Here is a 14,451-nt window from a genome sequence, read left to right on the forward strand (position 1 = left end):
TAATCCTGATTCTAATCCTGAACCTTGAATTCACCAAGGGCGTAGACTGTGTCTTACTCATTTTTGTACCACTAGTGCCCAACATAGAACACTCTGTGGCTTTTAATAAATTTTTATTAAAATTAAAATTTTATATTTTAATAAATATAAAGTTATGAATTCATATTCATAAAATACTTTGCACTGTATATACACATACATTTTTCTCTGAGAGATCTTAATTGTAATTATCTTTTATGTTAAAAAAAAAAAAGATACAAGCACAGAAATGAAGAATGACTTGTACCATCATCTGAGAGCAAATGGACTGAAAAACTGTGACTAGAATCCACTGCTTCTCATTCTCTCAGTCCTGGTCCTAGTCTAGTCCTAGTCTCTTTGGCCAAGAGCTTTCGGATTGCTATGAAGGAGATCTTACACATACTAACCAATTTTTTTTTCATACTTTCCCAAGGTCTGTCGAGTTGCTTATGAAATCATGCAGACACTGCATCCCGATGCCTCTGCAAACTTCCACTCTTTGGATGACATCTACTATTTTGGAGGTCAAAATGCCCACAACCAGATTGCCATTTATCCTCACCAACCTCGAACTGCAGATGAAATCCCCATGGAACCTGGAGATATCATTGGTGTGGCTGGAAATCATTGGGATGGCTATTCTAAAGGTGTCAACAGAAAACTGGGAAGGACGGGCCTATATCCCTCCTACAAAGTTCGAGAGAAGATAGAAACAGTCAAGTACCCCACATATCCTGAGGCTGAGAAATAAAGTTTAGATGGATGAGAAAGACAACCAAACTCAGTTCAAACCGTTTGAGCCAAACAGTAGATGAAGAAGGCCCCAACCTAACAACTCATGGTTAAATGAGTCAACACCCTCAGCGCCAGGAGCAGCTGGGATCTGACAGATGCTTCATTGGTGGAATTCCTCTTTAACAAGGGCTACCGTGCCCTCAAAACCACGCACAGTCCAATAATGTACTCACGTATAACATATAAACAGGTTGTTTTCTACTTTGCCCGTTCTTTCAAGATTACGTCCCCATGAAACAAACACTGCCACATTGTGTAATTTAAGTGACACAGACATTTTGTGTGAGACTTCAAACATGGTGCCTATATCTGAGAGACCTATGTGACCTAACGAGATGACTCAAATAGCTCCCTCCTGTGGGGAGCTTGATTCTTAGCCAGTGGTGGTATTGTAACCACTGAATTCACTCCAATCAACAGATTCAAAATGAGAATGGATGTTTTTGTCTGGAATTTTTTTTTGAGTAATTGTACCAGTTCATCCACCTCATCATTAATAAGTGAAGGATACAACAGAAAATAAAATATTCATACTCCATTAGGAACTTTTGTAAAACAATACCATGAACAGATTCTTTAGTACTCAATGTTTCCGGACATTCTCTTTGATAACAAAAAATAAATTTTAAAAAGGAATTTTGTAAAGTTTCTAGAATTGTATATCATTAGATGATGATGTGGCCAGCTTTATAGTGGAAAATGTTGATAAAAAGAAGAGTTTTAGAGCTCTGCTTTACTTTTTTTTTTTTTTTTTTTTCTGTTTCAGATTGAGTGGCTTAGCTCAGAGAGTCATTGGTCCATTTTAACACTGAAAACTGAGTTTAGTTGGTGCACATTACAGAGTTGCTCAGAACCATCTTAGGGAAATTTTATTTTATTATTTTGGACATTGTTTATTTGATTTAATTGAATCAGATAATCATACTCCTCAGTGCCAGAGGAACTATCCCCTCCACTCCCAAGCTAACAATTTCAGGCTTGTTCTTTCTTATTGTGGCTGTTGTCACTTTTTGTGAGTTGAGACCTGTTGTTTTATCCAGAAAATGATTTGTGCCCTTTCCTATCATGTCCTGCTTTTGAGAGTACCAGGAATCTGTGGGGTTGGGAAGCTGGCTCTGTTTCCTTTTTTTTTTTTTTTTACTTTATTTATTTATTTATTTACTTTTGGCAGCATTGGGTCTTCATTGCTGTGCGCAGGCTGTCTCTATTTTGCGGCAAGCGGGGGCTACTCCTTGTTGCGGTACACAGGCTTCTCATTGCGGTGGCTTCTCTTGTTGCAGAGCACAGGCTCCAGGTGGGCGGGCTTCAGTAGTTGTGGCGCACAGGCTCAGTAGTTGTGGCTCGAGGGCTCTAGAGCGCAGGCTCAGTAGTTGTGGTGCACAGGCTTAGTTGCTTCCTGGCATGTGGGATCTTCCCAGACCAGGGCTCGAACCCATGTCCCTTGCACTGGCAGGTGGATTCTTAACCACTGCGCCACGAGGGAGGTCCCTGGCTCTTCTGAAGTATGCATCTCATACTACATAGAGTTTGGTGAACAAAGGAGAGAGGAACCAGTATGAGACCCAAAATGGACTTGGGAATAACTCTTCCAAATACTTCCTTTTAGTAATTCCACATCAGAATCACTTTGGAAGACAAGACTTTGATGCTCTCTCTGCTTTCTCTCTGAACATCACTTTTCTCCTTATAAGAACACTTCCTCTTTTCTGTAGCCTGCCTCTTTTAGATGCCTGGTAGGAGTATTTCATAGCATTGTTTTACCTTCTGAAAGAAAAATTTGATCCATGTAGGAACCAGTAGCAGGCCTGGTATTAAATATCAGGAATCCTAGACAGAAAAGCCCTGTTCTTCACATCATCTCTAAATGAAAATACCTGTATGTAAAATATCCCCACCAAACTTCCCTATATTCTTTCTACCTCTCCATTCAGGTCTCCCAGGACTAACCATCTAGTGTCAGTAAGCAATTTTCAATTTAGTTTTGGTACAAATAAGTCGTTTGAAACAAAAATCTCCAACTAAGCAGAGGTACTTTTGAATATGAGTTATTTTCTAATTCTCATCTCACTTGTCATCAGAACATCAGTAACCATGGGTTTTTATTTCCTCTGCTGAGATTTCCTGTTTTTATTCATTACAAGCATGTTTTCCTTTAATTTTTTGAACATCATTATAAAAAATGCTTTAAAATACTTTTCTGCTAAATCTAATATCTGAATCATCTCAAAGTTGGTCTCTATTTGTCTTTGCTCTAGAAAAAGAATCATAGTTTTCTGGTTATTCAAATGTTGAGTAAATTTAGATTGTATCCTGCATGTTATAAATGTTAATGTTGTGGATTCTGTTATATTCCTCTGAAGAGTGCTGATGTTTTTTTGTCTGTGTTAGCAGGCGTTTAACTTCATTGAACTCAAATGTAAACTGTGTCTTGGGTAACAGCGCAAATCCCAATTATTTTATCTTTAGCTGGAGACTGCCCCACACATATATGGTTCAGGAGTCAGCTAGAGATTTGGGTAGATTTTACACACAGAATTTGGAGCTCTCTTTTTTTGCCTTTCTATCTTCTGAGATTTCCATCCTCACTTTCCAGCAGCTGTGGTTGCTCTGATTCTGTGGTGCCCTCTGTTTCTTCAGCCAGAAAGACAGCAGTTTTCTATCAGCCTAAAAGCCATAAAAATGAGAAACTCACCTTGTACCCTTCCCTTCTAAGTTTCAGCCTCTTTCCAGAATTCACCTGCTTTTTTTGTTCAGTATCCAATGACTTTGGGTAGCTTTTTTGTATTTTGTCAAAAGTTGATCATTGTTATCCATTGGAAGATCTGTTCAGTAGGTGCTTAAACTCTGTCATACAGGAAGTGAAACTCTGAAGCAGAGAGTTAAAATGAAAAAGTATGGTGGGGGAGGGAAGGGTCTCTGTTTAGATTCTGACCTTAACAGCTAAGCAGCCAGTGGCTTTAAGCAGGAAGGAAAAATGAAGAACTAACCAAATTGTTAAACCTGCAGGTGTGAAGGGCTAATGAATACTGCTGACCATTTCCTTCTGAAAAGCTTTTCTGAGCCACGTTTTTGCAAATCATCAAGTACATGCTATACAGGCTGCCTTGTTGGGAGGACTGACATTTCTTCACCACTGCTATACTTTCGCCATGAGGGCCTGCCTGGTATTTTAAAACCCTACATGGTTTTGAATTGCGTGTAAAACTCTACATCGTTTTAAATTGTGCGACCAGTGCTAGATTAGGAAGATTTGGGTCTTTTCCTTGTTACAAGACCCATTTGTGAAAGAGCCTTACCTAGAAAACAAAGTTATTAGCCTGGGCTCTTTGAATGTGGATACCACCATCCTGCATACTAATGACAAAACAGTTACAAAAGTTCTTTCTGGTCCTATCACTCAAGTCTGATTTAGTGCTGAGCTGAACTTAAAGAGTTCATGCCTGTTGTCAAAGGGCTCCCAGCCCTAATTCAGGGTTTCTTTGTGTCCCAGGTGAATGGGACTAGTTGCTTCCCTCTCTGAGCTTTAGTTTTTTTTCTATCATATAGAGCCTAACCTGTTTCCTGGGTTCCCTCTTTAGAAAGTTGAGAACATGAATGGCCTCAGCTTCCGAGGGGCTTGAGAGTTAAAAAAGAAAAACCACATCTAAAAAGCTATCTCATAGAGTGATTGTCATCATCCTTTAGCTAGAGAGACTGTAATCACTGTATATTCAGTAAGCAGGAAAAGTACTGGAGTCTAAATGGTGCCTCTAGAAGAATCTCCTCTGCCTCAATGAGAATAAATCTCTCTTACTTAAGGTGCAATAGACATGTCCAATTTGACCATAGCCAACCACCTGATTTTTCATTTGTGCTCCTGGGAGGCTGTGCAATAGCCAGGATCAGTAGTCTCGTATAGAATAGATGTGTGGCTTAGGGGTTGACAATTTGGGGACTGGGCTTTAACACCCTAATTTATGCCAGATACAGACTCTAGGGAATTTTTTAAGTGCCATGCCCAGAAGGAAGCACAAAGGAGAATTTGCCTCTACACTTACTGGTTCCTGATGGCAGTCTCCCTTTTGGAAACATGGAGGGAGCTGTTCCAGGATCCTTGGAAGGGCAGAGGCAGGCCGTGGCAAGCTCTTTGGCTTCAACTTTCATTGATACTATGCATGTTTGAGCACTTGCCCCTCGACAGTGCATTCACTTTTGGTTCTTTATACAAGTAAGAAGCCCTGACTCTGAGTACTTGCTTAGCTGTTCAGCCTTGCCATCTGCAGTCCAGTTCAGTTGCCACCTGCTTTCTCCTTTCCTTATTCTTTTTTTTTTTAATATTACATATTTTTTAACATCTTTATTGGAGTATAATTGCTTTACAATGTTGTCTTAGTTTCTGCTGTATAACGAAGTAAATCAGCTATACGTATACATATATCCCCATATCCCCTCCCTCTTGTGTCTCCCTCCCACCCTCCCTATCCCACCCCTCTATGTGGTCACAAAGCACCAAGCTGATCTCCCTGTGCTATGCAGCTGCTTCCCACTAGCTATCTATTTTACATTTGGTAGTGTATATATGTCAGTGCTACTCTCTCATTTCGTCCCAGCTTACCCTTCCCCGTCCGCATCCCCATGTCCTCAACTCCATTCTCTATGTCTGCATCTTTATTCCTGTCCTGCCCCTAGGTTCATGAGAACCATTATATATATATTTTTTAGTTTCCATATATATGTGTCAGCATACGGTATTTGTTTTTCTCTTTCTGACTGACTTCACTCTGTATGACAGACTCTAGGTCCATCCACCTCACTAAAAATAATTCAATTTCATTTCTTTTTATGGCTGAATAATATTCCATTGTATATATGAGCCACATCTTCTTTACCCATTCATCTGTCGATGGACACCTAGGTTGCTTCCATGTCCTGGCTATTGTAAATAGTGCTGCAGTGAAAACTGTGGTACCTGACTCTTTTTGAATTATGGATTTCTCAGGGTATATGCTCAGTAGTGGGATTGCTGGGTCGTATGGTAGTTCTATTTTTATTTTTTTAAGGAACCTCCATATTGTTCTCCATAGCGGCTGTATCAATTTACATTCCCACCAACAGTGCAAAAGGGTTCCCTTTTCTCCACACCCTCTCTAGCATTTATTGTTTGTAGATTTTTGATGGTGGCCATTCTGAACCCTGTGAGGTGATACCTCATTGTGGTTTTGATTTGCATTTCTCCAATAATTAGTGATGCTGAGCATCCTTACATGTGTTTGTTGGCAATCTGGATATCTTCTTTGGAGAAATGTCTCTTTAGATCTTCTGCCCATTTTTGGATTGGGTTGTTTGTTTTTTTTGATATTGAGCTGTGTGAGCTGCTTGTATATTTTGGAGATTAATCCTTTGTCAGTTGCTTCGTTTGCAGATATTTTCTCCCATTCTTAGGGTTGCCTTTTTGTCTTGTTTATGGTTTCTTTTTCTGTGCAAAAGCTTTTAAGTTTCATTAGGTCCCATTTGTTTATTTTTGTTTTTATTTCCATTTCTCTAGGAGGTGGGTCAAAAAGAACCTTGCTGTGATTTATGTCAAAGAGTGTTCTTGCTATGTTTTCCTCTGAGTTTTATACTGTCTGGCCTTACATTTAGGTCTTTAATCCATTTTGAGTTTATTTTCGTGTATGGTGTTAGGAAGTGTTCTAATTTCATTCTTTTACATGTAGCTGTCCAGTTTTCCCAGCACCACTTATTGAAAAGGCTGTCTTTTCTCCATTGTATATTCTTGAATCCTTTATCAAAGATAAGGTGGCCATATGTGCATGGGTTTACCTCTGGGCTTTCTGTCCTGTTCTATTGATCTATCTTTCTGTTTTTGTGCCAGTACCATACTGTCTTGATTGCTGTAGCTTTGTAGTACAGCCTGAAGTCAGGGAGCCTGATTCCTCCAGCTCCGTTTTTCTTTCTCAAGATTGCTTTGGCTATTTGGGGTCTTTTGTGTTTCCATACAAGTTGTGAAATTTTTTGTTCTAATTCTGTGAAAAATGCCATTGGTAGTTTCATAGGGATTGCATTGAATCTGTAGATTGCTTTGGGTAATATAGTCATTTTCAGAATGTTGATTCTTCCAATCAAGAACATTGTATATCTCTCCATCTGTTGGTATCATCTTTAATTTCTTTCATCAGTGTCTTATAGTTTTCTGCATACAGGTCTTTTGTCTCCTTAGGTAGGTTTATTCCTAGGTATTTTATTCTTTTTGTTGCAATGGTAAATGGGAGTGTTTCCTTAATTTCCCTTTCAGATTTTTCATCATTAGTGTATAGGAATGCAAGAGATTTCTGTGCATTAATTTTATATCCTGCTACTTTATAAATTCATTGATTAGCTCTAGTAGTTTTCTGGCAGCATCTTTAGGATTCTCTATGTATAGTGTCATGTCATCTGCAAACAGTGACAGCTTTACTTCTTCTTTTCCGATTTGGATTCCTTTATTTCTTTTTCTTCTCTAATTGCTGTGGCTAAAACGTCCAAAAGTATGTTGAATAATAGTGATGAGAGAGTGGGCATCCTTGTCTTGTTCCTGATATTAGAGGAAATGATTTCAGTTTTTCACCATTGAGAATGATGTTGGCTGTGGGTTTGTCATATATGGCCCTTATTATGTTGAGATAAGTTCCCTCTATGCCTGCTTTCTGGGGAGTTTTTATCATAAATGGGTGTTGAATTTTGTTGAAAGCTTTTTCTGCATCTATTGAGATGATCATATGGTTTTTATCCTTCAGTTTGTTAATATGGTGTATCACAATGATTGATTTGCGTATATTGAAGAGTCCTTCCATTCCTGGGATAAACCCCACTTGATCATGGTGTATGATCCTTATAATGTGCTGTTGAATTTTGTTTGCTAGTATTTTGTTGAGGATTTTTGCATCTATGTTCATAGTGATACTTGTCTCTGGTTTTCTTTTTTTGTGACATCTTTGTCTGGTTTTGGTATCTGTGATGGTGGCCTCATAGAATGAGTTTGGGAGTGTTCCTCCCTCTGCTATATTTTGGAAGAGTTTGAGAAGGGTAGGTGTTAGCTCTTCTCTAAATGTTTGATAGAATTCGCCTGTGAAGCCATCTGGTCCTGGGCTTTTGTTTCTTGGAAGATTTTTAATCACAGTTTCAATTTCAGTGCTTGTGATTGGTCTGTTTATATTTTCTATTTCTTCCTGGTTCAGTCTCAGAAGGTTGTGCTTTTCTAAGAATTTGTCCATTTCTTCCAGGTTGTCCATTTTATTGGCGTATAGTTGCTTGTACTAATCCCTCATGATCCTTTGTATTTCTGCAGGGTCAGTTGTTACTTCTTTTTCATTTCTAATTCTGTTGATTTGAGTCTTCTCCCTTTTTTTCTTGATGATTCTGGATAAAGGTTTATCAATTTTGTTTATCTTCTCAAAGAACCAGATTTTAGTTTTACTGATCTTTACTGTTGTTGCCTTTATTTATTTCTGATTTTTTTTTTTTTTTTTTTTGGTTTATTTGAGATGTTTCTTGTTTCTTGAGGCAGGATTGTATCGCTATAAACTTCCCTCTTAGAACTGCTTTTGCTGCATCCCATAGGTTTCGGGTCGTCGTGTTTTCATTGTCATTTGTTTCTAGGCACTTTTTGATTTCCTTCTTGATTTCTTCAGTGATCTCTTGGTTATTTAGTAGAGTATTTGTTAGCCTCCCTGTCTTTGTATTTTTTTACAGTTTTTTTTTTCTGTAATTGATATCTAGTCTCATAAAGTTGTGGTTGGAAAAGATACTTGATAAGATTTCAATTTTCTTAAATTTACCAAGGCTTGATTTGTGACCCAAGATATGATCTATGCTGGAGAATGTTCCATGAGCACTTGAGAAGAAAGTGTATTCTTTTGTTTTTGGATGGAATGTCTTATAAATATCAATTAAGTCCATCTTGTTTAATGTGTCATTTAAAGCTTGTGTTTCCTTATTTATTTTCATTTTGGATGATCTGTCCATTGGTGAAAGTGGCGTGTTAAAATCCCCTACTACTATTGTGTTACTGTCGATTTACCCTTTTATGGCTGTTAGTATTTGCCTTATGTATTGAGGTGCTCCTATGTTGGGTGCATAAATATTTACAGTTGTTATATCTTCTTGGATTGATCCCTTGTTCATTATGTAGTGTCCTTCTCTGTCTCTTGTAATTGTCTTTATTTTAAAGTCTATTTTGTCTGATATGAGAATTGCTACTGCCGCTTTCTTTTGATTTCCATTTGTGTGGAATATCTTTTTCTATCCCCTCACTTTCAGTCTGTATGTGTCCCTAGGTCTGAAGTGGGTCTCTTGTAGACAGCATATATACGGGCCTTGTTTTTGTATCCATTCAGCCAGTCTGTGTCTTTTGGCTGGAGCATTTAATCCATTTACATTTAAGGTAATTATCGATATGTATGTTCCTATTGCCATTTTCTTAATTGTTGTGGGGTTTTTTTTCGTAGATCCTTTCCTTCACTTATGTTTCCTGCCTAGAGAAGTTCCTTTAGCATTTGTTGTAAAGCTGGTTTGGTGGTGATGAATTCTGTTAACTTTTGCTTGTCTGTAAAGCTTTTGATTTCTCTGTTGAATCTGAATGAGATCCTTGCTGAGTAGAGTAATCTTGGTTGTAGGTTTTTCCCTTTCATCACTTTATATATGTCCTGCCACTCCCTCTGGCTTGCAAAGTTTCTGCTGAAAAATCAGCTGTTAACCTTATGGGGATTCCCTTGTATGTTATTTGTTGCTTTTCCCTTGCTGCTTTTAATATTTTTTCTTTGTATTTAATTTTTGATAGTTTGATTAATATGTGTCTTGGCGTGTTTCTCCTTGGATTTATCCTGTATGGGACTCTCTGTGCTTCCTGGACTTGATTGACCATTTCCTTTCCCATGTTAGGGACGTTTTCAATTATAATCTCTTCAAATATTTTCTTAGACCCTTTCTTTTTCTCTTCTTCTTCTGGGACCCCTATAATTCGAATGTTGGTGCATTTAATGTTGCCCCAGAGGTCTCTGAGACTGTCCTCAATTCTTTTCATTCTTTTTTCTTTATTCTGCTCTGTGGTAGTTATTTCCACTATTTTATCTTCCAGGTCACTTATCCATTCTTCTGCCTCAGTTATTCTGCTATTGATTCCTTCTAGAGAATTTTTAATTTCATATATTGTGTTGTTCATCACTGTTTGTTTGCTCTTTAGTTCTTCTAGGTCTTTGTTAAACATTTCTTGTATTTTCTCCATTCTATTTCCAAGTTTTGGGGTCATCTTTGCTATCATTACTCTGAATTCTTTTTCAGGTAGACTGCCTACTTCCTCTTCATTTGTTTGGTCTGGTTGGGTTTATACCTTGCTCCTTCATCTGCTGCATGTTTCTCTGTCTTCCCATTTTGCTTAACTTACTGTGTTTGGGGTCTCCTTTTCGCAGGCTGCAGGTTCGTAGTTCCCATTGTTTTTGATGTCTGCCCCCAGTGGGTAAGGTTGGTTCAGTGGCTTGTGTAGGCTTCCTTGTGGAGGGGACTGGTGCCTGTGTTCTGGTGTGTGGGGCTGGACCTTGTCTTTCTTGTGGGCAGGGCCGTGTCCAGTGGTGTGTTTTGGGGTGTCTGTGAACTTAGTATGATTTTAGGCAGCCTCTCTGCTAATGGGTGGGGTTGTGTTCCTGTCTTGCTAGTTGTTTGGCATGGGATGTCCAGCACTGCAACTTCCTGGCCGTTGGGTGGAGCTGGGTCTTAGCATTGAGGTGGAGATCTCTGGGAGAGCTCTTGCTGATTGACATTACATGGGGCGTGGAAGTCTCTGGTGGTCCAGTGTCCTGACCTCGCCTCTCCCACTTCAGAGGCTCAGACCTGACACCAGGCTCGAGTACCAAGACCCTGTCTGCCACACAGCAGATGAGTGGTTTATTACCAAGGGTATTAAAGCACAGGAACCAACAGCCAGATGAAGAGATTCATAGGGTGAGGTTGAGAACAAAGAAACCTCAGTCCTCTTGGAGTTTGGAGCCCAGCACAGTGGCACATGGAGGCATTCTGCTTTACCAACCTGGAAGCTGTCTGAAACCCCTCCTTTTGGATTTTAATGGTGGCTTCACTCTCTCCTTATTCTTAAATAAGACAATCTTGATTTTGTATTTCTAGAGAAAATGATCTCTTGTGAATGGTTCCTTTGTTAACTATTCCATTCCTCCTGCAGTTCCTATCCTAATTACTTACACAGACTATAGTTTTGTCATTGTCATCTCCAAGATAGAAAGGAAACTAGATATCCCCTTGGACAGTTTTAGGTAATATAATTCTGTCTCTGAGGTATAATGATGCTATGATACTGTGTATTCGGGGCCTTTTAAGCTAAAGATTTCAAAGATTCTCACAAATCAGTGTCTTTATTCTCAAGGGGAATGTGGCTAGGGCATCCTTTGTCAATCAGGACAGAACCTGCACCTTTTTTTTAAAAGCGATGTGTTGAAGGCCATGGCATAGCCATTTGGTGTTTTGGGAAGAGAACCAGGAAGAGAGTTCGGAGCTCCTACTGACCTCCTATCATCTGTAACTGTAACCTCTCCTCCAGCATCAGTGTCCCGTGGAGGCCATTGTTCCCTAACTACCTGTGTGGGTAGAGAAAAGGCCATTAACAAAGGGAAAGCAGCATGTTTGTTCATAACCCAGCTGGGCGTGAGAGCATCTGGCGGAGGCTGGGAATGTGCAGTGCTATGTACAGAGAGCACAGATAGTTTAAACTGTGGGTGTAGTCAGCAGTCTGAGGAATGCTGGGACTTGGAGTTTCTGGCTAGACTTAACTTCCCTAGTGGATTGCAGCCCCTAAGAATTTTCTGGCCCAGCATAGGAAATGAAGGGTAGTGGGTGCAAAGGCAGAAGACATAGTTCTCAGTTTTGTTTCTCCTTGTCATTGTTCCTACAAGCCGGTAAGTCCCTGTACCTCACATTCCCTAGAAGAAAGATCAACAGTACTTACTGAAAATCATGGAACTGGGGTTGAGAACGCCTGGCCTTCAATGTCGACTCTGCCATTTAATGTGGACAGGTCAGATCATTTTAGAGCTCAATTTTCTTCACCTGTGAAATGAATTGTTTCGATTTAATCAGAGTTTGCAAATGTTGTTGTCTGTTTGGGTTCCATATGTCTAAACTGGGTAGCTACTACTCAGGCTCAGCTATTATTGTACTAAGGACATAATGTGGCCAGATCTTTGCTTTTCAAGATGAGCCAAATCTATTTATATGCAAAATTTCAAATTTTTACATACTGGCAGCTAATTCAAAAAATATATAAGACACTAAGCAGGGCAAATAAGAAATCTGTGGCTACTTTTGGTCCATGGTCCATTCGTTTACAACCGTTGGACTAGATCTAGAAAGTTCTTCTCTAACTTCAAGATTCTGTCTCTGGAAAGGATTGGTAAGATGGGTAACAGCTGTGCAGTGTTTCAGGTTCATATGCTGCATATGTCCCAATTCTTGGGCAGTGTCTACTCTGGAAAGGATTGGTAGGATGGGTAACAGCTGTGCAGTGTTTCAGGTTCATATGCTGCATATGTCCCAATTCTTGGGCAGTGTCTACTCAGCTGGTTTTCATCCTGGGCTCAGAAGTAACTTAATGTGCTAAATGACAGCTGTGCCGTGATAGTTCATATCCTGGGCCCCTCTCAGACTTGGCCTTGAGGATCGAAAGTGGCTCTGTTTCAACTGTCCTGACCACCAATCTTGATTTCTTACAGTCAGGTTCACAGACTGGTGATGACTCTATAGGCCATAAACTGAGATGCCACCTTAGGGAGTTCCTGCTGTTTTTCTCCATTACATCCAAATGTCAAGATATCACAGTATACTTCAAGTCTGTGGTTCTCAGTGTAGAGAGAGATCAGGATTCTTGGTAGTCTTTAAGAAAGCATGGTGAACTAGGAGGCGCTGAATGATTGAAAATGAGCAGATATTTCTATTTTTAAAAATAAGAAGATAGAGTACCAACATGTAGACTGATAAATTCGGTAAGTTATAAGTAAGGTTTTAGACTAGATTATTAAAAAGTTAACTGTAATAACTGTGTAAGAACCAGACATACCAGACTAATTGTATTTCCGGCTTTAGAGTAAAGAGCATTACAGTAATAGCTAACATTTATTGAGCACTTTCTATGTACCTGGAATTTTTCTAAATACTTTACCTGAGTTAATTTATAATCACCATAATAATAAGGTTGGTACTATCACTTTATCGACTGGGAAACTGAAGCTCAGAAGTCTTAAGTAATTTGCCTGTGGTGATAAAGTTAGAGGGTGATAGAGCCAGGATACAAATGCAGACCGCCTCGCTGTTAACCACTGATGGATCACTGTGTCTCTGCATACTGTCTCTAGGATTTCAGCCTGGCAGTAACTGTTCTTGTGGATAAGATAGAGCAGCTGAGGCTGCTTGAGCATAGGTAGTTGTATTAAGAATCAGCTGTTCATTCAAAAGGTTTGATTAACTCAAGTCTCTGCTGGTTTGCCATAGAGCTCTATCCCGACTTGCTCACACAGTTTATTAATGCTTTGAAAAAGGACAGTGATGGGAACCATATGATATAGTAGTTAAAAGGATGAGTTCTCTTGTCAGTCTACTTGGGTTCAAATCCTGGGTCCTCTACCTATTGGCACTGTGACCTTGAGAGTAACTTTTCTGTACCTTCACTAAACCATCGATTAAATGAAAATAATACTAGTACATAACTACTTCATAGAGTTTTTGTGAGTGTTAAATAAGTTAACATATGAAAATCTCTTAGCCCGGTGCCTGGCACAAAGCTCAACAAATATGAGCTGTTATCACTATTCTTTCTGCATCATTAATCAAAAGCTTTAGCGACTAAAAGCTGAGATAGTAGTAAATTATATTGTTGGCGAGAATTAGGGCCCCTAAAAGTTGCTTAAAAATTGAAATGAAAGGGTAAATCTAGCATATACTCAGGGCTTAGAATCGCTGCATTGGATAACAAATACCAGAGCCCTTAACATACTGTACAGCTTACAAACGGAGTTTATTCTTAGATTCAGAAGGTCAGTTGTGTCTCACTTCAGCCTGTTGGAGATGTAACTAAAGACTTAGAGAATTTAGTTGCCCATAAACTCAGTATTGCCAATAGAGTGCTATGACACCCCCTCCCATTCTACCCTACCCCTCCAAAACAGAACTCTCCAGACGGAAAGTATTGGATTCTTGAATCTCATCTTGAATCCTGTGCTTGGCACTCCATGGTAACATCTTTAGATATTGGTGAGGCTGCTATGTGAAGAAGCAGGTAGCATTGTTTTATGTGACCACAGTGTGCAGAAGCAGCAACAATTAGAGTCAGTTTAACTCAGCACACGAAAGAACTGCCTAATAGTGTTGTTGATCGCGACACAAGCTAATCTAGATGACAGTTCCCTGTCCTTGAAGGGATGTCCAAGCAGAATTGGATGCCAGAGGGAACCTCAAGCATGCAGCAGGGGTTAGTTAACCTCCAAGTTCCTTCCGGCCCTAAATTTCTAAAATGGTCGTGGACTTATGGTCACATTGTAGAGACTGAAATTCCATCCAGGAAATAAGTGGTGCCAACCTGAAGCTGCCTGGGTTAGAAGCCTAGACAGCTTAATCTGGTAACAA

At 39.4% G+C, this 14,451-nt stretch overlaps 1 protein-coding gene across 5 annotated transcripts in view; it reads left to right on the forward strand.

Moving 5' to 3' along the window:
- FUT8 (fucosyltransferase 8) overlaps nt 1-1,487 on the forward strand; it is a 317,460-nt gene extending 315,973 nt beyond the window's left edge. For all 5 annotated transcript variants that reach the window (XM_029238548.1, XM_029238546.1, XM_029238549.1 and 2 more), the window contains one exon: nt 455-1,487. In XM_029238548.1, coding sequence (XP_029094381.1) covers nt 455-772 — 318 coding nt within the window. In that variant the 3' untranslated portion in view covers nt 773-1,487. The remainder of the gene's footprint in view (nt 1-454) is intronic.
- Nucleotides 1,488-14,451: the final 12,964 nt, after the last annotated feature.

The sequence above is a fragment of the Monodon monoceros genome, unplaced genomic scaffold (assembly GCF_005190385.1).
Source record: "Monodon monoceros isolate NGI ecotype Baffin Bay Population unplaced genomic scaffold, NGI_Narwhal_1 Super_Scaffold_21, whole genome shotgun sequence".
NCBI lineage: Eukaryota > Metazoa > Chordata > Mammalia > Artiodactyla > Monodontidae > Monodon > Monodon monoceros.